Source organism: Scomber japonicus, chromosome 18, assembly GCF_027409825.1.
Source record: "Scomber japonicus isolate fScoJap1 chromosome 18, fScoJap1.pri, whole genome shotgun sequence".
Classification (NCBI taxonomy): Eukaryota; Metazoa; Chordata; class Actinopteri; order Scombriformes; family Scombridae; genus Scomber; species Scomber japonicus.
Window position 1 is genome coordinate 11604363 of NC_070595.1, and position 27539 is coordinate 11631901.

General features: G+C 42.3%; 3 protein-coding genes across 3 annotated transcripts; 2 read left to right on the top strand and 1 right to left on the bottom strand.

The window, feature by feature from the left end:
• The first annotated feature begins 9257 nt into the window (after positions 1 to 9257).
• On the top strand, positions 9258 to 15115 carry hapstr1a (HUWE1 associated protein modifying stress responses a). Its single transcript, XM_053339031.1, has 5 exons — positions 9258 to 9640; positions 10747 to 10827; positions 11444 to 11511; positions 11726 to 11936; positions 13658 to 15115. Exons 1-5 carry the CDS (start codon positions 9445 to 9447, stop codon positions 13972 to 13974), a joined length of 873 nt encoding a protein of 290 aa, XP_053195006.1. The 5' UTR covers positions 9258 to 9444; the 3' UTR covers positions 13975 to 15115.
• A 3360-nt stretch (positions 15116 to 18475) lies between these two features.
• On the bottom strand, positions 18476 to 21836 carry dctn5 (dynactin 5). Its single transcript, XM_053339032.1, has 6 exons — positions 21684 to 21836; positions 21436 to 21504; positions 21215 to 21333; positions 20470 to 20581; positions 19580 to 19682; positions 18476 to 19467 (listed from the first exon to the last, which is right to left on the bottom strand). Exons 1-6 carry the CDS (start codon positions 21729 to 21731, stop codon positions 19370 to 19372), a joined length of 549 nt encoding a protein of 182 aa, XP_053195007.1. The 5' UTR covers positions 21732 to 21836; the 3' UTR covers positions 18476 to 19369.
• Positions 21837 to 22256: 420 nt separating this feature from the next.
• On the top strand, positions 22257 to 25839 carry ndufab1b (NADH:ubiquinone oxidoreductase subunit AB1b). Its single transcript, XM_053339033.1, has 5 exons — positions 22257 to 22455; positions 23930 to 24049; positions 24550 to 24637; positions 25337 to 25452; positions 25568 to 25839. Exons 1-4 carry the CDS (start codon positions 22285 to 22287, stop codon positions 25426 to 25428), a joined length of 471 nt encoding a protein of 156 aa, XP_053195008.1. The 5' UTR covers positions 22257 to 22284; the 3' UTR covers positions 25429 to 25452; positions 25568 to 25839.
• The last annotated feature ends 1700 nt before the right edge of the window (positions 25840 to 27539 follow it).

Genomic DNA, 27539 nt, shown 5'->3' on the forward strand with positions numbered 1-27539 from the left:
CTGTGTGTGGCCCTCAACCCGCTCCTCCCGTGGTGTGTGTGATGTGTTGAGCCTGAGCCTGTAAATCTCAAAATGGCGGTCGCGCTCTTCTCTGAAATGTCACATCCGCATGGAGATCCAAACACTGGCCCATCCCCGGCCAGGTTTACATCCATGCGAGGGATCAGACGTGAGCATCTGGGGAAAAAAAGAGGGAAATCAAACAGAAAAACAAACACTTAGTATGGAATAGGAATTTGGCTATGAGACTCACAATCTGGCCTACATGTTGCATTTGGGCCCTGTAATCATTTACAAAAAAAACACGAAAGCAGTCAAATGTGTTGTCTATATGTGGAAAGAAACTTATGTGATGGGCAAAGTACGATTTGGGTGTATTCGATTAATCTGATTTGAAAGACCCTATATTACACTATTACAGAGGTTGAGGAATATGCACAGAAGGACTTCATACACCTGATATTCAACCAGATCCATGTAGCCTCCGTCCAAATAAGCTATTGTCAACTTGTTTAATGACCAGAGACACACATATCCAATGCATTATTTTTGTCTTTTCATTTTGTAGGCCTAATACTGTCCATACTGAAATGTTTATGGCATATAATGAGTGATGCTTCTCTTGTAGTAATTTGATAGATAGTGTTTTCTTTCGTCCACGAGGGGGCGCTCTGGGTTCATTGTTGGAGCGTGCTTGGGAAAACCTATGGGAAAACCCAGGGATGTATTACATCCATGGGAAAACCGCGACAGCCCAGAGATAGCCGAGACAGAAACATGTACCACTGAATCAGGGCCAGTCCATGCACATCTGGTGTCCTGGGCAACTAAACTAAATCAAATAAAAGTAATCAAAAACATGTTAAACCCACTCTATGGAATCATGAAAAGACAATGTACTGTAGAGCTTAAGTATACATTTAATTTTATGTTGAATAGAACAGAAAGCCTTGTGCTAACTCCAGCGACTGTGGTTTAGACTTGGACTCTAACAACTGTTGTTGCAACAGCCAGGAGCACTAATAAACTAAGTGGTAGGCTATTACTGACCCCACAGAGGTTAATACCTGGGAGTCCCAGGCTGGAACTCCCCAGTCAGTTACTGAAGAAGCATATTCAAATATCCAAACCCAGTTGTCCTCGATTCAGTCCTCCTTGGATAACCATGACCTTGGCCTCAGTTGACTCCAATGACAGGATGGCAGAGAATCTTCACTGGATTGATTTGTCAAGTTGAGAGATGCAAGCATACATCATTCAATTTACTCAGCTTGTGTGACCATTTAAAATGGTGTATAAGGGATGGGAAAAAGTTGCCTACGTATTTAAGTCTCTCTGTTTTGATATCCATTTGATTGATTATATATAAAATTATCCAACAATGTATGCGATGAGGGATGTGAGGTGTATCAGTGGGGAAATGTTGTAATCACCAACCTCACTAGGCTAAAGAAAAGCTCAGTGGTAAGATGGTTGCCTCAAAGTCTGCATCTGCCGGCCAGCCAGGGTCCTTGTGTGAGTTTGCTCGCTCAGGAGGTAGAGCAGTAGTCCACCAATAGGAAGATTGACGGTTCGATTCCCGGCTCCTCCGGTCTATATGTTTATGTGTCATTGAGCTAGACACATAACCTCAACCTTGTTGCTATACCAACGGTGTATGAATTTGTATCAATAGTTAGTTTCCCTCTGATGAGCAGGTTGGCACCCTGTGTGGTAGCCCATGCCAACAGTGTATGAATGGGTGAATGAGATGTAGTGTAAAAGCGCTTTGAGTGGTCAAAAAGAGAAAAGCGCTATATAAGCACAATCCATTTACCATTTACCATTCCATCGCTATGCTTTTTCTCCCACAGTCTGACAATGTACTTCAGGTCAATTAGTGAGTCAAGGAATATATTATTTTAAATAGATTTAATTATTTCTGACGTACTGTATAGATTGCCAACTCTTCCAAGTGTACCCCACCTCTCATCCAGATTAAACTAGTATAGAGATGGATGGATGGATGGATGCATGCATGCATGGGTTAGGTGGAACTATCTAGTGTAAAATTTAAATGCTTGCATTTTTCCAAATGGGGGTTGTAAGCATTAGATAACCCAAAATACATTTTGTTGTGGTGGATGGAGCTCTGATTTAAATGTTGGGTTTTTTTGTGCTTGCAGGTTCATTCTGAGAATCAACCACGATGACTGTAAATGCAAACCAACAACACAGGTCAGCTGGAAACCTGGAAAGAGGGGCCAAAAAGCAGCAACCTGAATCCCCTTGTGACTTGATTTACTGAAATTTGACACAACAAGAACAATAACAGCAAAAAGATGTTTTATTGTTTTTGGATAATGTATTACTTTACATTTTAGTGCTTTTTCCACCATTTTGGTCCAGACTGAAATATCTTGACACCTGCACATCTCAATGATGTGAAGTTTGGTACAGAGACCCATGGTCCCCAGGGGATGAATTCTATGCACTTGGGTCATGCTTGCTTCTTGCAGTTTTTTTGCAGTTTTTTGCCAACTGCAGATCAAGATTTTCATTTATTACATATTGTTTTGACTACATGTTAGCATTGCTGTAGACATGTAAATTCTCATTGACTATTGTATGGATTGTGATGTTATATTATATTATGTTATATTGTTATATTCGCCTTAGGATGACTTTTGTGACTCTAGAACTAATATTAGGACAAGTGGTGGATGTTTATAATGTTTATTAACATTAAGACAAAGTTATGTTGTTGGCCTCCCAACCACTTTAAAAAATACAAGGTGGAGAGAGAGACATAGAGAATATGAACATCTTTGTAATTTGTACATGCTAATTTGTACCTAAGTGATATGCAAAATGAGGGCGACAGAAAGAATTTGTGTACGTGTGTATGTGTGTGTAACAAAGACCATGCAACCTTACAGTAGCCTGGGTAATAATGGACACCATGCAGGATTAAGCTGCTAGTCATCACTCAAAAACACAATTATCCAAGCCCCATTCTGAGACAGCTCAATGCACAGTGTATTCTAGTCTTGTGATACCAGATAGTCAGAGATCTCTAAATGCACGGCGAGAATAACAAAGATGAGATAGATTTTAGACTAAATTTTGTTCAGAATACACCTTACTTGAAATGATGTTCTCCTCCACTCTCCTCGGTATTGAACTGCATGTCACTGCTCCGGTATGAAGGGCCACCCTACAGAATTCTGCAGGTTCTGCAGTGCAGGTTTTTTTTCTTCTAAAACTCTTTGTTTCCACCCAGTTTTAACAATGAAACCTGGGAAATTGTCCTGAGTCTATGAGAGTGTCGAGACTGACCTGTGAGTCTAAGGTTGCATTCACACCAACTTTGTTTTGTCCGGTTGAATTGAACTCTGGTGTGTTTACCCCCTGGTTGATGTCTGTTTGGGTTGGTGTGAATGCAGGCCGACACCTTGGGTGTGGACCAAACAAGTAGACACTGGTCCACCTCACTGAGGTGGTCTCTGTGTACTTGCAAGTGAACTCTGGAATTTGGTTCATTTGTGGTATGAACCCATCCATCCATCCATCCTCTTCCGCTTATCTGGGGTCGGGTCACGGGGGCAGCAGCCTAAGCAGGGAAGCCCAGACTTCCCTCTCCCCAGCCACTTCGTCCAGCTCTTCCCGGGGGACCCCGAGGCGTTCCCAGGCCAGCCGAGAGACATAGTCTCTCCAGCGTGTCCTGGGTCTTCCCCGGGGTCTCCTACCGGTGGGACGTGCCCTGAACACCTCACCAGGGAGGCGTCCGGGAGGCATCCTAATTAGATGCCCGAACCACCTCATCTGGCTCCTCTCAACACGGAGGAGCAGCGGGTCTACTCCGAGCTCCCTCCGGATAACTGAGCTTCTCACCCTATCTCTAAGGGAGAGCCCAGCCACCCTACGGAGGAAGCTCATTTCGGCCGCTTGTACCCGCGATCTTGTTCTTTCGGTCACTACCCAAAGCTCATGACCATAGGTGAGGGTAGGAACGAAGATCGACTGGTAAATCGAGAGCTTCGCCTTTCGGCTCAGCTCTCTCTTCACCACGACGGATCTGTGCAGAGTCCGCATTACTGCAGACGCCGCACCGATCCGCCTGTCGATCTCCCGCTACATCCTTCCCTCACTCATGAACAAGACCCCGAGGTACTTGAACTCCTCCACTTGAGGCAGAATCTCATCCCCGACCAGAAGAGTGCACCCCACCCTTTTCCGGTTGAGGACCATGGCCTCGGATTTGGAGGTGCTGATTCTCATCCCGGCCGCTTCACACTCGGCTGCGAACCGATCCAGTGAGAGCTGGAGGTCACGGTCTGATGAAGCCAACAGGACCACATCATCTGCAAAAAGCAGTGACTCGATCCTGAGGTCACCAAACCGGACCCCCTCCACACCCTGGCTGCGCCTAGAAATCCTGTCCATAAAAATTATGAACAGGATCGGTGACAAAGGGCAGCCCTAGCGGAGTCCAACTCTCACTGGAAACAAGTCCGACTTATTGCCGGCAATGCGGACCAAGCTCTGACACCGGTCATACAGGGAACGGACAGCCCTTATCAGGGGGTCCGATACCCCGTATTCCCGGAGAACCCCCCACAGGATTTCCCGAGGGACACAGTCGAATGCCTTCTCCAAGTCCACAAAACACATGTGGACTGGTTGGGCAAACTCCCATGCACCCTCAAGGATCCTGCAGAGGGTATAGAGCTGGTCCACTGTTCCACGGCCCGGACGAAAAACCACACTGCTCCTCTTGAATCCGAGGTTCGACTATCCGACGGACCCTCCTCTCCAGCACTCCCGAATAGACCTTACCAGGGAGGCTGAGGAGTGTGATTCCCCTGTAATTGGAACACACCCTCCGGTCTCCCTTCTTAAAAAGAGGGACCACCACCCCAGTCTGCCAATCCAGAGGCACTGCCCCCGATGTCCACGCGATGCTGCAGAGTCGTGTCAACCATGACAGCCCCACAACATCCAGGGCCTTGAGGAACTCGGGGCGGATCTCATCCACTTCCGGGGCCCTGCCACCGAGGAGCTTTTTAACCACCTCGGCGACCTCCACCCCAGAGATAGGAGAGCCCACACCCGAGTCCCCCGGCCCTGCTTCCTTACCGGAAGGCGTGTCGGTGGGATTGAGGAGGTCTTCGAAGTATTCCTTCCACCGATCCACAACGTCCCGAGTCGAGGTCAGCAGCGCACCATCCCCACCGTACACAGTGTTTACGAAGCACTGCTTCCCCCTCCTGAGACGCCGGATGGTGGTCCAGAATCTCTTCGAAGCCGTCCGGAAGTCTTTTTCCATGGCCTCACCAAACTCAGCGACCACCCTAGCTGCGCTTCGCTTGGTCTGCCGGTACCTGTCTGCTGCCTCCGGAGTCCTACAGGCCAAAAAGTCCCGATAGGACTCCTTCTTCAGCTTGACGGCAGCCCTTACCGCCGGTGTCCACCAGCGGGTTCGGGGATTGCCGCCCCGACAGGCACCAACCACCTTGCGGCCACAGCTCCGGTCAGCCACCTTAACAATGGAGGCACGGAACATGGCCCACTCGGACTCAATGTCCTCCGCCTCCCCCGGTACATGGTCGAAGCTCTCCCGGAGGTGGGAGTTGAAACTCTCTCTGACAGGGGACTCTGCCAGACGTTCCCAGCAGACCCTCACAATGCGTTTGGGCCTGCCAGGTCTGACTGGCATCCTCCCCCACCATCGGAGCCAACTCACCACCAGGTGGTGATCAGTTGACAGCTCCGCCCCTCTCTTCACCCGAGTGTCCAAGACATGCGGCCGCAAGTCCGACGACACGACTACAAAGTCAATCATCGAACTGCGGCCTAGGGTGTCCTGGTGCCAAGTGCACATATGGCCCCCCATATGCTTGAACATGGTGTTCGTTATGGACAATGTGTGACCAGCACAGAAGTCCAATAACTGAACACCGCTCGGGTTCAGATCGGGGGGGCCGTTCCTCCCAATCACACCCTTCCAGGTCTCACTGTCGCTACCAACATGGGCGTTGAAGTCCCCCAGCAGAACAAGGGAATCCCCAGAGGGAGTCTTTTCCAGCACCACCTCCAAGGAGTCCAAAAAGGCAGGATACTCTGAGCTGCTGTTTGGACCATAGGCACAAACAACAGTCAGGATCCGTCCCCCCCACCCGAAGGCGGAGGGAGGCTACCCTCTCGTCTACCGGGGAAAACTCCAACATACAGGCACCAAGCCGGGAGGCAATAAGTATTGCCACCCCTGCCCGGCGCCTCTCACCAGTGGCAACTCCAGAGTGGACGAGAGTCCAACCCCTCTCGAGGAGACTGGTTCCAGAGCCCTTGCTGTGCGTCGAGGTGAGGCAGACTATATCTAGCCGGAACTTCTCAACCTCACGCACCAGCTCAGGCTCCTTCCCCACCAGAGAGGTGACGTTCCACGTCCCTAGAGCTAGCTTCTGCAGCCGAGGATCGGACTGCCAAGGTCCCTGCCTTCGGCTGCTGCCCAGCTCACACTGCACCCGACCCCTTTGGCCCCTCTCACTGGTGGTGGGTGTGTGGGAGTGGGGTCCCATGTCCCTTCTTCGGGCTATGCCACCAGGCACTCGCCTCCGAGCCCCACCCCCAGGCCTGGCTCCAGGGGAGGGCCCCGGTGACCCGCGTCCGGGCAAGGGACACGAAATACCAATTATGTTGCTCGTCATTGGGGTTTTCTGAGCTACCTTTTGTCTGGCCCCTCCCCCCGGACCTGTTTGCCATGGGAGGCCCTACCAGGGGCATAGAGCCCCCGACAACTAAGCTCCTGGGGTCATTGGGACACGCAAACCCCTCCACCACAGTAAGGTAGTAGCTCAGGGAGGGGGGTATGAACCCCTATTACACCAATCACAGGAACCTTATGCATGATGGCAGAAATGCACCATGCTTATATTCAGTTTTTTTTATGTATGTAGCCTAGAGTATAGGGCCATGTATACATTTATTTATTTTCATATTCATTAATTGATTGCAATTACATGTCATTATTTAACCTACAATATATCATATTTATCATTTGTAGGCTAATATTCATTGTTGTTCAAAGGGTAGCAACTTTTGATGTCTACTTTATTTATGTAGCCTACAGTATAGGGCTATATATGCATTCATTCACTCATTCAAGGAGATATGGTGGTCTGCTAAATTCTGCTGTTATGAACTCTAGCTCAAGACCAACATGAAAATAAACTGATGATGCTCCATTATGTAGGCTACAATTGAAACTGCTAGGGGATTGTTGCCCCCCCCCCCCCCCCCCCCCCCCCCCCCCCCCGTCTTGTTTCTTTCTGAGTGTGAAAATACAGAGAAATGACAATAAATAAATCTTGTAATCTTCTAATTTCCACTCACATGGCTTTTGTTTACAAGTCCATTTGAGTTTAGCCTTTGTGAACACAAACCGAGCTAAAAAAAATGATGCAATTTAACATTCTCGCATGGTGCGGACCAAAGAAGTGGACTGTTAGGTATGAGCATGACCAAAGTAGGTCATGTGGCATATTGTGATCCCAAACCTTCCCCATGATGGCAGTGCTGAATTGGGCTAATGTTAATGAACATAAGATGGACTTGAAGGTTACAATAATGATGATGGCACATGGACAAAAGCGCTGACAAATTTTATCATTCCCCATTTTATAAAGGTTAAATATTTCATCTGGCTCACTTACATCATGTACAGTAACATGGAAAATCATTATAGTGATTTCACATACTAAAACATAATTGCACTACTCAAAACTGAGCTTTCCTTATATGGAGAAATGGGGGCATGGCAGTATATTAATTTACAATAGCGGACACACATCTTTCAATTTAGGATGACTCTGATTCACTAACATAAGCAGCACAAATTGGCCAGTGAGTACATGTCATGAATTCTGCGGTAATTACAACACATTACATTATTTGTAGAAATGTACACAAAATGTGTTGTGTGTGTGTGTGTGTGTGTGTGTGTGTTGTGTCAGGAAACACATCTTTATTAAGGGCATTAAAGGCAGTATTTTATCACTTCACAAAAGCTTTAAAAAATGTCTACATTATTTAAAATAATTCAAATTACAATCAGTGTAACACTGTTCTTGTGTTATTCAAAGTCTGTTTACTTAATTACTTACTTATTTACTTAGTCATTATTATTTAGTGGAATTTACTTTTTTCTATTTATTAATTTTTATTTTTACATCATTAGTAAATGTAGGTTGCTGCACTGCATGAAAATGATAGGCTCATGCAGCCTAAATATTCAACTGAATGACAGTATTTAAATAAACAAAACAAGTTATATATTATTGTGTTAAACAAACTGAGGGGTTTAAGTAGGGTTCGCAGAATCTACAGTTGTAGGTGTTTCATTTAGAATTCCTGAAGTAGGCTCATATAGACTAAAAATCTTGTTGCTCTTTTCGCATAGGGGTGTGAATGTGTCAACTGGTTAATTGCTCAGTACAAAACAAACTGAAAAGTGTCACTAATTCTAATTCCTGAAATGTACAATTTTGATGCTATTCTATTTTTTTCTTATGCAATGATATTCATATAGTATATGCTTATTATTTCACTCACTGGTGTAGGGCAATCTTAATGTCATTGTGTACTCACTACTGAATACCACTAACAGATCAAATATAATCACAATGTATCCCATTATCAAGGGAGTGTCCATGTCCACACTACAGTCACATTATCTGCAGAGCCACAACCAGACGGTCCATGACTAAAATGCACAATCCTTCATTATTTGAGTAGTATCAATGACACCATCCAGTGGGGGAAAATGATACTGCATCTACATTTGACATAATGTGCCTTAGCTGTTTTCTGTTCTGTCTGATTCGCTCTCATTTATCTCGTTTTATGTTTCTGTTATGGTTTATGTTAAAGCTTTTTTTTAAAAAATGTATTATATCATATTATATTTATATTATATTATATTATATTATATTATATTATATTATATTATATTATATTATATTATATTATAAATAGCAGTTTTCATGACAAAACTCGCACTCTCCTGCAAGCTTTAGTAATAGGGAATTTTCACTGAGGTTCTTTTGTGGCAATGTTGTGATGGACATGTCTAAGAGCCAAATAAAATTTGAGCTCAGGGCTCAGGCCCGCCCTGCAGTATCTATATAGCCAATTGCCGTTAGACTTTACAGTGAAGGGGCGGGATGAAGCGCATAACAGGGTAGCTTGCGTTGTATATATCCCGACGTCGGCAACTAAGAAAAATAGTTAGCTAAGCTTCTCGTCACAGATGGTGGCAATAGCGAGTTGCGAGATATTATAGTGCGAAATAGTAACAACGGTAACAGTATTCATGAAATTGCTCACATAATTCGTAACAACGTGTCCAGTTATTCAACCTTTAACACGTAGTGGTACATTTCCCCCCGAGTTTTGGTGTATTAAATGGAGGAGAAGAAAGAAGACGGAGACTCGGAGATACAGGAACACGGACCCGAGCACTGGTTCTCAAAATGGGAGCGGCAGTGTTTGGCCGAAGCGGAGCAGAGGGAGCCGAGCGAGGAGCAGGCCGATAACGACCATGAGAAACTGTGGCATCTGTTTCAGAACTCTGCCACTGCTGTGGCACAGTTATACAAAGGTTAAAACCGGCGCTATCTGTGTGCTTGTTCAGTCAGTGTTTCCAACATTGTCAGTGTACTTCTGGTTTGTTGATTCGCAGCCCAGCTTTTACTGACTAACCTGAGCTGTTACTGTGAACTAACGCTAGCGGCACAATGCTAACTAGCTCGTTAGCAAACTCGCTAGCCAGGGTAACGTTAACAGCTGATTTTGCAATGCTAAATTTAGCTAAACAAATATGAGTTATGAATTGATATCTGTTGTTATAAATGTATTTCGAGGGTGTAACAACCTCATTTAGATTGCCATATATAGTTAAAGTAGCTAAAACTGAACCCTAATATATTTTTCAATAAACTAATGTTAGCTTGTTGACACCCAAGTTAGACAGCAGCGGTTAGCCAAGCTAAGTTAGTTACAAAATGGCGATGGTAACAACAATCGTATCTACGCGACATTCCCAGATGACAGTCTCTTGAACACTGTCAGTGTTACCATCTGTTATACCGGACGTTATTAGTTAGTTAGTTCATATGTCCCACAAAGACACAGAGTTAACCAGCACCAAAGCGCCCACTTGCTTTTTAAACGTCCGGTCTGCTGCTGAGTGAGCAGTTTGTTTAGCAACGTGTAGCCAGCGTTATAATCACAAAATGGCGAGGATATTATTGGTTCGCTGTGGAAAAAATTGGTTTGTCTTCAGTCTGCAAGGGCTGTTAGTTTTCAGTCCTTCAGTTGCGGTCCATATCGACAGAGCTGGACGTGTTAGATCTATCCATGTTTGGCATGTTTGTTTGACATGGCTTAGCAACTTTACTGCTGAGAGGGCAGTTAAGTTGGTGTGTCGGTGCTTTCTTGCTAAACAAGCTGCTGCCAAGCTGGCCATCTAGCGCTGGCTGACAGTTATTTTTATGCCAAACCCTGTCTCTGCAATTGTAGATGCAAGACAAAATGGCGAATGAGAATGATCTTCACCTCGACCCTATATCACCAAGCTGTTGTGCCTCTCAGATGTTTTGTGGTCCTCAGGTCACATTAATCTCCATGAAACAACTCTTCTTGCTTTGAGATTATGTTTGCATGTCATGTATAGAAACCAAACATATTTTCCCATTCCTCTCACAGACAGAGTATGCCACCAGCAGGGCCTGTCATTGTGGGTGCCATTTCAGAATGCTGCTACAGCAGTTACCAACCTCTACAAAGGTAACTAAGTTGCTCTCCACTCTAGCCCTGTGCCTTTGAGCAGGGTTTATTGATCTGTCACCTACCACTCCTACAGTTGCTTTTTGTGCTTAATTCTATCAATATGCTCTGTGGCTGCCTGTCATTGTACTTATAAACATAGACATGTTTTTATTGACAGGTGTATCCATCATGTGGTAAACAAACATGGTCATTATCACCCTTATCAGCCCATATTGATCAGTCTGTCACAGAGCTTGTAGGCTTTTGTATGTCAGTGAAAGACACATTCATTGTGTGGTTTAAAACAGACTACAGGTTAAAACTTTTCTGTAACAATGTCAGGAATCCACCAGTGAAACAGAGGTTATTTGTAGCAGTAAGAATGAGATTGGACTGGACTCTCGCTTTGGCAGGTTATCTCCCAAAAATGGGCAGAGGATTCCAACGTAGATTATCTACTAGTGCTAGTGAGTGGCGAAGAGCTGGCACCCTCTGGAAGTCACTAGCTATTGGTTAAAAATAATTATGTTTTCACAAGTGGGCCAAAATACTGTCACTTTTAAAGATTGCATACATTTTGCTTTGACATACATGATGATGATTGGTATGTTTATGATGTCTTCAACCATCGCAGAGAGTGTGGAGGCCCATCAGAGAAGCTTTGACCGGGGCATCCAGATAGGCCACCAACGCCGTAATAAGGTTGGTTTCTCCCTCTATATGCTTAATTAGGGACTAGAATTCTGTTTAATCTACATAGACTGGTACGCTGTTTATACTTACCGGTTATGTTCATAAACTGCCTTAAGTTTATAGACCTGGGGGATGAAATAATTTATTATTGTAGAACTTCAATGTTAATAAATATGAAACCTTGGCAAAATCATGGATGAAAAATGCTTGTATTGTATTGCAGGATATGTTGGCCTGGGTGAAAAAGCGCCGGAGAACCATACGTAGGGAGGATCTTATCAGCTTTCTATGTGGGAAAGCGCCACCTCACAGAACTGGCAGGGCCAACACCCGGCTGACCATGGTGGCCCCTAGCCGAGCTAATTCACCAGCTGAGACTGGCTCATCTGTGGAAGCAGACCTCCAGCCCTTCAGGGAGGCCATAGCACTGCATGGTAAGCTTACACATCAGTGGTCATTGTAGACGCCATCAAAAAACTTTAATTACACCTCAGGAGGTATCTACATTGTTGGATAGAAAATCACTGGTACTGATTTAGAAGACCATATCTGTTTTTGTGTGTAAAACCCAAATATTCCACACATTTAATAAATGCAAGATTGAGCAAGGCACTCTAAATTGATGGTGTGAGATATGATCATTCATATGACGGGACAATATGCTGAAAAGTAAACTGGATACTTTACTAAATCAGGTTGTCTCCTGAGTTGGAAATGGTTTCTAGTAATCTTTTATTGGGATTTGTGGTTCCATGTAGTGTGTGTGTGTGTGTGTGTGTGTGTGTCAGTCAGTAGGGAGAGGGAGAGAGCACTTGTCCTTCAGTGATCACCCACTGCCACATGTGGCTCAGAGATAAGGGAATGTTTTGCAGTACTGGCCAAAAGTGAAAGAGGGCCTTACTTTGTGTATGTGTGTGTGTGAGAGAGACAGTATGCCTCACTGAGCCAAGTTATTTTAATGGTAGGTGTTTCTACATATGTGGATTAAGCTGTTTCTAATTGTAGTTAATTTACATTGTGTTGGTAGTTCTGGTGTTATGTCAGCGCAAGTGAATATTCAGCGTCTCACATTTTTACTGGGTCATTTCGGGTGTTGCTGAGGTCACTGTGGATGATGTTAGGCATTTGCTGGTTTAGGTTACAGAAATGCAAGTTCAGTCAGAAGGTTTCAGTGTGTCTCCTTTCTCAGTCATCAGATACCGTTTGCATTTCACCACCAATGTTTGTGTGTGCTGAGACTGATACAATCATTTAGATTTTCTATGGGGGAAAAAAGTCAGCTGCAACCTCACAATCAGATTCACAAGTTCTTTGGCAACATCCCCAAACGTGGATTAGAACATTCATGTGTTTTTAACAGATCTGTAGCTCAAAACTGGTTCCTGTGTGTTTTCATAATATTACCACTGAGGTGAAGACCAGTGTGGATCTGTTGGACTCAAAATGAGAAAGCCACACAACAGGAATACAGCACATAGTGTAATCAGTCAGTTGGACGGCATTCAGTGGCTCTTACATTCAGGGAAGAGAAATTCCTTCTTGATGGGCTTACTACAGTATCGTATGATGTTGCACCTTTTCCTGTCTCATATAGTCACTGTTCCCAACAGTAATCTGTTTTATTAGCTACTGTGGGACAAAAGTTTGTTGGGTTCAGCATAAACTTTGACATGACCTGTGTGAGTGTTTGAGAGTGAGAGAGATAGCTGCTATTTCGTGGCAAACATCCGAACAATCCCATTCTCAAGCAGCCTGAACCTTGTGACTCCTGTTCTCCTCTGAAATCCAAACTGGAGACGAGGACAGGGAATGAAATAACAGCCTAAGCAAGTGACTTTGACTAATGATGTTAAGTCCTGTCAAGTACGTGTGTATGTGTGTGTTTACGACAGTCCTTTTTAAATGCTGAATGTATGTAGCCGTCATGCAAAAACATTTGACAAGATGATTTTTTACATTTTTAAAAAGCTCTCAGAAAAATGAAACCAGAACTGACAAAAATGTGCCTTTGTATAATTTTTTTTTTTTTTTTTTTAAACAGGACAGGTTATCAAGATTTGTATGAAGGAGTTTGCTTATGTGTCTTTTTTTTTCTCTATTCTCTGTTGCTATTCTCTCCTCTATCTATCTATCCCGTCTCCTCCTCCTTCCTCAGGTCTGAGTGGAGCCATGGCAAGTATCAGTGTGCGCTCCGGTGCGCCGGGGTCCCCCACCCACGTTAGTGGGAGCAGCAGTAACGGAGGCGGCACTGGCGGTGGTGGATCCTCCGGCTCAGGGCCGGTGTGCCGCAGCAGACGTAATGGGCTCCAAGACGTCGACCTGAACACTTTCATCTCAGAGGAGATGGCACTGCATCTGGACTCTACAGGCTCCGCCTCTGCCGGAGGAGGAGGAACCAGGAAACGAAACTCCACCCAGTGTAGTGACGTCATCACAGACTCCCCTACTCACAAACGCAACAGGATGATCTGATGTGCTGCCTGCTTATGTGTGTGAGGGGGTTGGGGGAGGGGGGGAGCCTTGAAAGCCAAGGCTAGGAGAGGGGGATGGATGGGCTTATGTGGACAGATGTGCAGATGGACAGACTGACGTTCGGATCCCTGGCTGTGCAAAAGAATCTGGGCTAAAGATGGGGACTGGAGGTTCTCAGATCAGTCTATTCAAATGTTGGATGAATCTATTCCTTGTCTCCTTTCCATACACTAGTACTACACTAGTACTTCAAATCACTGATCCGCAATCAAAACACTGTGTGCAGGTGTGTGTTCGGTCGATTGGGAGGTCTGGAACGACACCCACACACCCCACAGACGTCGCTGCCCTGGAAAGGAGACAACAGAGGAAGACACCAACTCATTCTGGGACGCAGACAGTTTTCAGCGGGGTGAAAAATGCACTGTGCTGCTTTAAAAAGAAAAAAGTAAAAGCCACTTGATCCTTGACACATTTGTGCCCTTCTTCCCTCCCTTAACCTCACTCATCCTCACCCACCACCTTAATAAGGAAGTGAGGGCCATGATCAAAAATCGTCTCACTCAGTGAACGGAGTTGCTTGCCAAAACTGTTGGACCCAACTCCTGTCAGACATTCACCTCTGCGTCAAACAAAAAACAACCCCACCTGTTCTTTTCTGTTACTTCATCATTGCAGCTCTCAGTCGGCGTTGCCTGTCAGTGGTGGAGCTAAATCGCCCAGTAGGAGTAAAATCCGTGGCATCGTCCTGCCTCAACGTGTCGCTTGTAACCAGTCTCCCTTTCTCTGGTTCTAGATTGACGGCATGTAACTACCAATAGCAGGCTATTGATGTTGGACATTTAGACTTTATTCTCTGCTAAACTCTTCTGCTTCAACAGTGGCTCGATTTCATTTTTAGTTCAGCCCGTTGTCCGTTTTTTTTTTTTTTTTTAGTTCAACCACCAGTGTTAAAATTCTAGGTTTGTTCGCCACTGTTTGCAGCAGTGATAGCCAAATTAATTTCGTGTTCTTTCTCCACCTTTTTATTTTGTCGTTGTTGTTGTTGTTGTTTGTATTTGTTAAGGATAATGGAAAGGAAATTTTTTTTTCTTTTGTGTATACAGCTTCTCAGACAGCCTGTTTGCTGCCTGCGACGCCCCCTTACCCACCCACCCACCCACCCCCCCTCATCCCCACCCTCGCCCCCCCTCACCCCGCCCTAGTCTTATTACAAAAGCAGCTGCTGTTTATGTGATTGTGTGATTATTCTGATGAGTTGCAATAAGGATTTTTTGCACTTAGCTTTCACCTCTAACTCATGCAAAACAAAATCGGCTCTTCCATTGTAATCCCAGATGTAGCCTTGTCCAGCGCTAAACAGGCCTGCTTTTGGCCCGATCACACATCACTCACCGGTTGGTGCTTAGAAAAAAAAAAAAAAAAAAAAAAAAAGGTCAGTACTTGGTATGACTAGAAACAGAGCTCATGCACACACGCACACACATACACCCCCTCTAATTTCAACAACCCCTCAAAAATGTTTGATCACACTGTGGGGTGTTTCTGCACGTGAGCTTTATTTGTATTCATCCAGCTGTATTCAGATAATCCTCTCCCCTGTATGACTGACCATTTAACTTATTAGAAGATAATTGGTGCTTTAAAAAAAAAAAAAGGAAAAAAAAAAAGCAGAAATGTTCCCAAACCAACATGTCAGCCAGCGCACACAAGTCACTGGGGATCATTTTGCCGGAGAGTGTCAGATTGGGTGTTAAGACAGGGCCTGTTTTTTTTTTTTTTTTTTTTTTTTTTACTATTTTATTTTATTTTTTTCTAAAAGGGGTGTGTGCATTAAAAAAAAAAGGAGACGTGGATGGGTTTGCTTTTACTTGGTACAGGATGACGCAACTCGAGGCTTGTTTCGTTCTTGAAATGGTTGTTGCCTTCCATCCTTCTGCGAGGGAGCAAAGAGCGGGAGACACTGATGTCACACGAGTCAGAAATCTTTAAGGGTCTATTGAGTAAAGTAATGTGAACTGGTATCGTACAACGTGTTCGGCTCATTTTTAGGGTATTAACAAAAGATTCCGTCAAATACGAGATCTCGCTTGTGGGGCTCAACAGACTAATTTGTTACATGCAATATGCTTTGGTTTAGCATAGGAAGTTAACAAAGTGTAAGAGGTTAAAAATCTTTTAGTTGTCTAATTGGTAAATACATTCTTAATATTTCCAGTGATGCCCGAATGTAGTGGTGCTAAAGTAAAATTGTCAGTAAGGGCGTAAAAACCCTCGACTTACTCTCTGTGTTGCCCTCAGTAGCTGACTTGTGGAGATGTTGATGTTTCCTTCCCTTTTTCCCTCATTTTTGTTGACTTGTTCACTCCCTCTCATCTTTCTATGACCTGGATCACAGGTTTTCTTTAGTTGTATAAAGCATGCCAGTTTTTAACTTCTGTTACATTTTGTTCACAGATTTAATTTCTTGCGTTTATAGGTTGGCTTTTTTTTTCTTCTTTTTTTTATTCCTACACAATTTGCTGACTAGTCAGTAAAAGAGATGAACTATGTCAAAATGAAGAGTTCTGCATTAAGGAGTAACAAGTGAAACCACTGAATAAGACTGATTGAAAAAAAATGTTAATCTTCATTTTTAGGAAAAAATATGAGATTTGATTTGCCTACAGAGAGCCTCTGACTGTGACGGAGTGTGGACGAGTAATCACTGGTGAGGCTTTTTGGGTTTAAAAATGTACATTTAGCAAAAAAAAAAAAAAAAAAAGTGTTGTAAATTCTGGGTAGCCTCAGCTATCACAGGTCTAGTGAATAATGTATCATAGGAAGGATCCATTTATTTCAAATAGGAACATAGACCCTAAAAGTCACGTAATCTCTGGGACTCGACCCTATGAGAATACGGTGCAGAGGACCCACAGAGGATTGGAGATGGAGTGAATCTTGAAGGCTCTCACACTCTTCATTAAGTCACAGGAATACATTTTTAAATATTCTTTTTTTTCTTTTTCTTCTTCTTCTTCTTCTTCCTCCAGACACTTTACTCACCATTTTGTGTGTGAACACTCCACATTGGCATCGGTAGCACTCTTGACTGAAACCAAATGACGCATTTATCTACAGACGAGTGGTTCCAGTCTCCCTGAGTTTCTGTTGCGTGACAACATGTCAGTTAAAGGGAAGATGATGTGAAGTGTCTGCTGACAGGAAGAATAAAACTAAAACTTCTAACATGGATAGTTTTCCTTAAAGGCTCGACTGAAGAGTTTTCTATGTGCTGTCTTTGCAGTCCCGCTGTTGCAGAGAGAGCTGCAGCATTGACCCCTGCTGACTAGCCCTGGTTAAACTCGAGGGTCACTTTGTGTTTTTCTTTTCTCCCCCTGAGCCAGTCACCGGCCTTCATCCACAGTGTTTGAAAAAGGCTGACTCATGCCACGTGTCTCTGGAGCCAACACTATTATCAGCTGTTTCTTGATACTTACTTGTTTAAAAAGTAATAAATGGCTAATCTATATACTTAACATTTAATTGTTGGTATGATATATGTGGTTCACATTGTAAAAGAAATAAAACCATTGAGTTGCAATTGGATGGACTGTTTCATTAAAAATGGAAAATGTCAAGAGTTTTGATTTATTTGACTCGTGAATCTGGATTCAACTTTCACAGCTGAACATTTTTAGAAGAATCTGTTGACTCGCAGCTCTCGAACTTGAAAAATGGGACATCACATTTGCACTGTTTCCTCTTTCTTTCCAAAGAAACTGTGTAAATGCTATTTTATAAATAGTAACACTCATTGTTATTTTTCTCCCTTCTTTCTTGTGTATGTGTATGGTTTTAAAACTTGTGTTTTTGTTTGTTTTTGCTGCTGAATTGTAAAGCACTTTGAGCTGCATTCTGTGCATGAAAGGTGCTATATAAATAAAGTTCATTAATTCAGTTGCTAAAGATCAGCGGACACTTAATGAACACTAAAACTCCTCCAAACTTCTCCTTAACTAATGGATCTAATGAATTTGCGACTAGAATATTAGGAGTTGTGAATAGATACATTATAATTATCCCCATGTGATCATTTTATAAAATGAGTTTTGACATGTACATTATTAACAAGAGACCATTGAAGCAAGAACATCTCACACTGTAACTCATTTGAATAAATAAAAGTCAGCATTTATCTTTTAGCATGCAGCTCCCCTACAGACCACTGTGTGGTGCTACAGGACCACATAAGAAAGACTTACCTTTCTCCACATGTTGGGTGTCACAGTGGCTACATATCCTGATTTCACACTGGAGTGGAGTGACGCACTTTAAATGTCCACACACTGATGAAAACTACCTGATTCTGTCCAGTCCTATCCGCCTGTCTCTGCATTTCTACCAATTAAGAAACTTCCAAAGAAAAATAAAATAGTGTTGATTTATGATAATGATAAACATAAAGACGAGGTAATAGCTTTCCATTGCAGCACATAGACCACACTGAGAACATTTTCAAGCATTTATATTTATTTGCTGCTTTGAAAGTGTTGTCTTCCTATTGTATGCTCACAGAACATGAGGGCTATCCTGCACACAACATATTCAAATTAACATTGTAGTGGATTTGATTGTTTGAAACAGTATTAAATAAGTTTTTCCAGGTTGTGTAAATCCGTAAAGGAGAAAGCAAACAAACACACATTGGACAATGAGAATAAAACAACAGAGTACTTCAGTGAGCGTGCTGCCCTGTCAGCATCCTCAAAACAACTGTTGCTGCAACTGTTTTGGTCCGAGGGGGGGTGTGTTCTATATTACAAGCCGCGCTGCCAGATCCTCCAAACACCTCCATCCTTCAACTTCTTTCCTTTCAAGGCTCCTCCACACATCCTCATCTTCATCAAAGAGGCAACTTCCTCCAAACTGACCTCTGTCTCCTTCAGCAACCCTGTAGAGGTCCCTGAGTTTCTCCATGGCACACTGACCAGGAAAAAAAATGTCAGATTACACAAAAGTACTCTTTTTAGAAAATCAAAGTATTGGGATTAAAGGTTTTTTTTCTGTATGCTCTAGAGGCAACCTAAGACTGAGTAGTGGGTGGTAAACATGACCCTTCTTTACAGAGTTTAGTAAAAACACCTTCTAGGCTTTGTGAATTTACACTGCAGTTTGGAGCCTGTGCAGCTGTATTACATTATATTCATGATGTGCTCTCCACATGCTGAAACAACTAGAATCATATAACAGGACTAAATGTTTTTTTTTCCTTTGGCAGAGAGAAACTCAGGGCCTCTGGGTAGGTGAAGGACAGAAGTTGAGCTCTCAGAGTTCATTTCAGTCCCTTCAGTGACCCTGACCCTAAAAAGGTGGAGAGTGGGCGGGCCACACTGAAGGTTTTGGGAGGCGGTACTCAGATCTGGCTGAGGGGCAGGAACTTCTGGTAGTAGCTCTTGGTCACGTCGATCATCAGGTCCTGCGTGCACTCAGGGAGCTCCCCTGAAAATAGACCTGAGGAAGAGAGGAAAAGACATGATTGAAGTAAACAGACAAGTGAAAGAAACAAACGTTAGACAGGGGTGTGATAATGGGGTTTTTTTTGGGGGGGGGGTTTGCGGCTGACCTGGGCATCCGGAGAAGACAGTAAAAGGAGGCACCACAGTCTCAGGAGGAAGCACAGTGTTGTCTAAGATCTTACAGCAATCCTTCAGCACACATCGGCGACCCTGTAAAGACAGCGAGTTAAACATTTGCTCCTGTGTCAAATGCAGTGGTGGACAACAATTGGGCTGAGTTCAAATGTTTGCTCTAGAAGATATTTACATGATGGTGTTTTCTACTGATAAAAGACAAAGTGCTGTGAAATTGTCACCTAATAAAATAAAGTCTTAGCTGCATATCTGACCTGTCCTTTCAGGTTTGACTGTTAGGGCTCTGGCAAAGTCTAATGGACTCTTGCCTAAATAATTTATTGGCTAAATGATTTAACTGTTTACAAAAAAAAAAACAGTCAAATTTAAATGTGTCTCTTTCTACTGTAATCTGTTCAATAAAGGCGAAATGCAAAACAAATTATTTAAAAAACAAAGACATGATTGTGCAATTAGCCACTGGGCTCTAGCTGCTCTACCGCAACCAAAGATGCATTTCTGGAAACTCAATGAAACATTTTAAACCCAGCTTCATTTTCATACAGCATTCTGATTTTGTGTCCAATGAACAATCAAGGTGAAGCAGTGATAATCAAAAAAATATGCTCAACCATCAATAAATGGTTTAGTTTAATGTGTTTCAATTCATAACACAACTCGTGTCTGAGTCTGAATAAAATAGCCTGCCATCAGTGTTCAGTACGTCTCAACATGACTACCATGTGACTGTTGGGCCACAGGCAAGTGTTCTGTTTCTGTCCGCTCACCCAGGCACAGCTATGTCTCTGCCTCAGTAAGTTTTCCTTTCCCTGTAGATCAGTTCGGTTGCGCGTGTTTGTGTGTGTAGTTTCAGCCCACTCACTATGACACAGTTCTTGCCAATGTGGACGTAGGAACCAATCTGTGCCGCGTTGACCACACAGTCCTCCTCGATGAAGACGTGGTCTCCGATGTGCAGCGGGAAGAATGCCACTCTGGAGGGAGAGATGGTGGAGAGAGAGAGAGATTTAGTTCTGATGTTTGTTTAACAGGATTGCAGTTCCTAGAAATTAGGTCTCACAAAAACAGACCTGCAATTCTACCTGTTATATATCCTGATGATGTGCAAGTTATACACCAGACACCTTACAATCCAAGTTGGAACAATACATGGAAATAATCAATATGTTGACTGACTGAAAACTGAGGCTGCACCTAATGATTGTTTTTAATATCGATTCATCTGTTGTATATTATTTTATTATTATTTCTCAATTAACTGATTAGTTGTTTGGTCAAACCTTTGCTGGCTCCAGCTCCTCCTGGTTTCCTTATATACAGTAATATTAAAATATATTATTTAAAATTAAAACATTTTTAAATATTGTGTTACAGGTAAGATCATTTTGTTGACCATGTTTGACTGCTCTGCATTAAATAAAGCATAATAACCTCTGCCTGTTTTTGCCTTTTACATATAGATTATACATTTATTCTCAGTGACTATATCACTGTCATATACACATTATTACCACGTTATGCATCATTTTCATTCAAAAAAAGATATCATGTGCTGCTGACAACACTAGCCTGAGCATTTGATCAAACATGAAAAAAGGTTGATTTACCCTTTGCTGAACTTTTTGAAAGGTGGTCTTATGACGCTCCGGCTCTTGACAACACAGTGTCTCCCCACCCTGACATTAGCCAGGTCCCCTCTGATGATGCAGTCATTCATGACAATAGTCTGCAGAGAGAATACAAATATATGACACACCTCAAAGAGAGAAAAACATTATTGCTCTACTATATTTCACTGTAGAAATCTCCTGGTGTGTGTTTCCCTTACTTTGCCATTCAGGACGATGTTTTGACTCCCACACAGCACCGACTGTCTGCTCACTTTATTGCCAGAAGCCTGAAATAAAAGGTCATATCGTATTAATATTGAATAAGCCTGTTTCTGTTCTAATTATCTGTCTTAACCGAGCACGAACAATGATTTCACTTATCAATCCACCGCCCTACGCCCTCAGCTACCGGCTAGCCAGATTAGCAAACAACTAGCTAACAGCGGCTTCAAATCATGCATATTACCGTCTCAATGTACTCCGCTTTGTTGTACAGTATTTCAGACAACTCCATGGCTGCGAATGTGAAATGCTATGTTGAAGACTGATGATAGTCCAATAATAAAAGCTAACGCATCTGTCTGTTTCTGCTCGGCCTCTTCTTCTTCTGCCGACTAATGACTGGATATTCAGACCATATGAGTCGAGTGCAAACATCATCGATGGATTTATTGAAACCGATTGAAACCAAACAACGGAAACATTTTGTCGGTATTTGTTATGCTTTAAATACATAATATGAGAGTTATAATGTAGATCAATGGCCTAGTTATCCTGCGTTTTGAAATCATTTAGCGAAATGGTTATTTAACAACTAATCCTTAGTATGACTCTGTAGTCGATTGGTCTTTCCTGAAATACATCCTAGCACTTATTTTTTTCTTTATTATAAACATATAAGCTTACAGTGATATGTATCTGACTTATTTAAACAAGAAAATAACAACAGGGAAGCATTTTAAAAAAAGCATTTACAAAAATAATACGCAGCCTTTTTGTGCGCATGCGTAACGCGGAGCCCTTGACCCAGCTTCTTCTTCGCTCCTCACGTCACTTCTCTCACCGTCATGGCGGCCCGTGTCCTGCAGCAGTGTGCCCGCTCGCTCGCCCGGCCCTCGCTGAGGCTCCTCTCCGGTAACCTGGCAGTTAGAGCCGCGGCCGGCCCGGCAGTAGCCATCCACCGACCCCTCTCCTTCGCCGTAGACAGCCGGAGGACGCGGTCGCTCGCGCAGAGCCGGGTGAGTCTCGTGGGGCCTAGCGGTGACCTACCGACGTCTTTCAAAACCGTCCGGCTAACATGGCCTGCTGGAGTTTAAAGGAGGCATGCAAGCATGTTATTCAACAAAAAGTTATAAGATATTGGTGTTAAATCCAGCCTGAAATCATTAAAACATATTAATAATTCACATCACATCCGTGTGTGTCCTGTTAGCTGACTGACAAAGTTATTGAGCTCTCTGACACACATTAGTGCTGCTGCTCTCTCACCTGCAACATACACATATTTAGATTTAACCTACGCGCCCTTTCTCCAATGATACTTTATTTTTTTAGCCAAAGGAAAGATAACCACGCGTTGCCTGTTAAGCATGACGCAATGTTACATGTTGTTTCAGTGTTGTGTTTGGTAATGGTGAGAGTTAAATAGCTGTTTTTTCTGCGGGGTGGAGACCATGATGTAGTGCTATGATGCTAACCTGCAGCAGCGAGGATGTCAACATGTAGCTACTTAGTCTATGTAAACCCTTGAATGACCTTACACCAGTCAGGATATTTAGAGGGATGGCGAGATAGTTGAATGTAGTTATTTTCATTACAAATAAACCCCCATGTGCTTTTACATTCAGGAAGGCGTTTTCATCTGAGCTCTTGTTTTATTTCATGTACATATTAAATGTATTAGTGTCAGTATAAATGCAGAAAAGGAGCAACACGTAGGAAAATCATATACATATTGTAAACAATGAAACCATAATACTGGAGAAAACAGAAAGCAAAGAGTGTGATGAACTGCACATCCACCTCACGGACACACAATATAAATGAGTAAAAAAAGAAAGGAGTGGATTCTAGAGTTTTCATATTGCTTTTGCATTTAGTTGGGTTCTTTTTTCATAGAATATGGCAACAATAAAAACAACAAAAGACATTCTCAGGAGATCTTATTCTAGTCTAGATGTCACACAGTCCTGACCTCTATAACCTGAGAGGTATGACTGGACTGCTGAAGTCACTGAGCAGGTCCTACATGTACAGGGCAGCCAAACCAATGTAATGTAAAGACCACATGTAGACGTTGGCTCTGTGTTGCACTTGGAGCTAATGATGTCATCTGAAGACTGGAGGAATATCTTGAGCTTTGTGTGGAAGTTTGAGGAGCTGATGCCTTCCTGTTGTTGATCTGTGTAACCTGGTAACGAGACAGTGACTGTACATTAGTCTCACCTAGTTGTTATTAATGCATGCATAAAATAGAAGTAAATAACAAAACAAACAAGTAAATGAATACACTAACTCAATCACCTGTACATCTAATATAAACAATAGTGTGTGTATCACTTTTTTATATGCTGCATGTTAACAGTTTGACCCACACATGGAAATTGAGTATAAACACCTTCATCCTCATTCATTGACCGATATATTGCCTTTCCGTGACCTCTTGTCCACCTCGTCATCCCCCACCTCCTCGTCCCTCTTTGTCCTTCCCAGGTCCCCTCAGTGGGTGTGTTGTGCCGACAGTATGGAGACCTGCCCCCCCTCACTCTAGAGACCATCAAAGACCGTGTTATGTACGTCCTCAAGCTTTACGACAAGATTAACCCCGAGAAGGTGAGAACGCCAACGAGCCAGACTTCCTCTCAGGCCATCTGCTCACATTTAGCTCAAGTGCTAAATAACACAGAATTTGCAGGAAGTTTGTTTACTTAATGATATTCTGCTACAGACTGTGGTTAGGTTGCAATTTGTCTGAAAGCACTTTAATATACAGACACTACACCTCCTGACCTTCAAGTGAAGCTGATCTTATTATTTCTCTATATTAGACAGAAAACAGTTAACCTCAGAGTTCTTCACTTAACATCTAGTTCATGATTAGTAATAACGCTAAAATGGAGGTCCTTTTGGTATTTGTTTGTAATATCCATGTTTCATATTCAGATGAGTTGAAGATGCTTTTATAACATGAGCCAGCAGAGTGCAGGAGGAATAAATCTGCATTGATTTAGTGGCTTGGCTCTGAGACAGAACCAAACAGTTTTGCAGTAAGATAGATGTGCAATCCTGAAAAGTGACATTTCTGATGCCAGTGTTAATTCTTTCCCCCACAGCTGCAGACAAGCTCCCACTTTATGAAAGACCTGGGTCTGGACAGCTTGGACCAGGTGGAGATCATTATGGCCATGGAGGATGAGTTTGGTTAGTATCTGTTGGCATGACAACCTATCTGAGGGTTTAGGCATCAGGTCAGCAAGGGAGGAACCTTAATGTTGGATTCAAGTGACTTGGTGAATACAGAAATATAGAAAAGATAAAGAAGATGTCATGTTTTCTTCCTGCAGGCTAATGTGTGTTAAGTACTATATGTAAAAGTAATATTTTTAACATAAACTGGTCAAATATAGCAGTGTAAAACCTAAAATCACATTTCAGGAATCATATAATAGTGAGTTGAGGATTGTGTGAACTAAGACAGAAAAACTGAGCCTCTCATATAAAGATACAGATCATTGGTACAAACCTGACATGTTGCATGTTGTAACTGTTGGTCCACATTTGACTGAATGAATTTAACCTTTTTTGGAGTTTCTGAGATAAACGAGAGCTCTATATATGAGAGAACTGTCAGTGTGCCTAGATTTCACCTATTTAGTGCAGGTTTTCCTCATTTCTGCCATTGCTAGTTGCTAAATGAAACAATTGTGAGAAATATTGACATGTTTTGTCCGTATGTGGCTGCTTAATCACATTTAAGGTGGTGTGAGAATTGTTAATTTGATTTGTATCTGCATAGTTTTCTTGATTATTTAATATCCTCACAGCTGCAGAATGTGTATCCAGCTGTTAGCAGAGGTGTGTGTAGTGTGTTTACAGGATATTTGTGTATTTCCTCTGCAGGCTTTGAGATCCCAGACGCAGAAGCAGAGAAGTTGATGACTCCTGAGGGGATTGTACAGTACATCGCAGACAAGAAGGACGTTTATGAATAATTTGTTCTATTAATCACTTACGAGGTAAGTCTCCCTCACTCAGCTCGTTCTTGTGGAATCATCCATCAATATAAAATTCAATCAAGTCAAATGAATCCAAATGTAGTTTTTTAACAGATGTTTTTCCTTTTTCTTCCAGAGAGGTTTGTTCCCACAGACAGATGGGCACTGAAATATTTTCCACTTACTCCCCATCAGCTCTTCTGTCCTCTACGGCATCATCGTTGTCAGCTGCCGTGTCTTGTGTTCTACTGTATTTAAATGAACATGTGCTTCAGGAGCTCGGAGATAAAAAACTAAATATTAAAATATGGTTATATCACAGTTTGGATTTTTTTTTTCTTCCAGCTCCACCCTGTGATTCCGATGTATAATTTCTCATGAATAGATCAATAAAGACACATGATGTAAGGCTGTGTCACTGTTGTGCTATTTAATTTATTATGAACAAGTGATATAGCTGTCAATGAGTTAATGTTAATTTCAAAAGGCCAGCTTTACAAATAAAGACATGGGCTGTGTCTGAAATCACTCCTTTACACACACTATTCCCTATAGTGGACAAATAGTTCACTCAATAGCCTGCACTTCATCAAGGTCATAATTTTGTGTCATCACAATAAGTTCTAGATTCATGCGATGCTAGTTTCCACATCTTTAAAGTGTGGAGCATTGCATTATGGGATTGTTGACAAAAAAAATTTCATTCCATGGTGGAATAGTGGAGATATTTACACTCAGCATTCTGACACAAAATGGCGGAGGTAAATGTAATGCACTATATAATAAATAGGGGGTCATTTCGGACACGGCCATGTTTTTGAGATGACCATATTAACAGTGTTAGGGTCACACAATCTTCTGAACCAAAAGAACGCTTCATGTTTTATGTTGCCAGTTGATCCGCAGGAAAACTGAACACTGAAAGAATAACATTTCATAACTTATTGCCAATTCATTGAGATAAAAAAAAAACTCCAGAGTTTCCACAGGCCTGGCAGAGTAGCCTACAGAGTACACAGTATTTTATCTACAGACTCAACTGTTACAGTTCAGATAAGGACAAGCATGAGTACATATTGGTTCCACAAAAGGAATTCAGCACCAAACATTGGTATTCATAGTGCAGAAAATGTTTTTAAAAAGTCAATTTATTTTAAAATGAAAAACTTGTCAACAAAGCTTTTGAAATTGTCACCATGACTACACACTTACTATTTCAGTCACAGTAAGGACTCTGTTTACTTAAAGAATAGATCTATTAACTGTCAGTGAGATGCACTAAATATATTTATAGACATAAATCCTAGGAAGCTTCATTTGTAAAAGTCAATTCTTGTGACCTATAATCAATTTGACCAGAAATTGACCACAGATGGGAAATGATCTAGCAGAGTAATATCATGTGAGGAAATGGCACAGTAATATTAGGTAGACTTTAAGTAGAAATTGAAATGGTTAAGAGCGGTTTCACATTTCATCCTCTATCAAAGAGACGAGCGGAGACAAAGAGTCCAGGAGCCTGTGCTGAGTCTTGTTAGTCTTTTATTGAGGGTTGTACCCAAGTTATACAGCTTTGTATGCTGGCTGCAGGAGCCAAAGGGTTACAAACAGTAATCAGTATACGAGTACAGCCAACAGAAGACCCACTACCTACTACTCTACACCTTAGTACAGATTCTCTTAAGAGCACTAAAATCCAGAAAAAAATAAAGGAGAAAAAAAAAATACAGAACAAACCAAGCAACAAAGGAAGGAGAATAAAAAGATTAAATGAAACCAAACAAATAGACAGCATCAGAGGAGACATTCATTATTAGAGCACACTGGAGTTGGTTTTCTATACCTTGTAATATCAGGCGACTTCGTTTTTGTCAATTGTTATACCCATACAAATAAAGATTGTCCTTCAAAAAGTGCAGTTTCCCCCGAAGTTTAAGATAAAATCCTTTGATGACCCGAGGAAGACATTTGAAAATAAAAAGGTACTTCCTGTTTTGTTTGTGAGAGAGGAAGACTTCCTCTCATTGATTATAGACACTGTACGTTTATATTCTCATAATGTATATATATATATATTTATTTATATTATATATATATATATAGTTTCA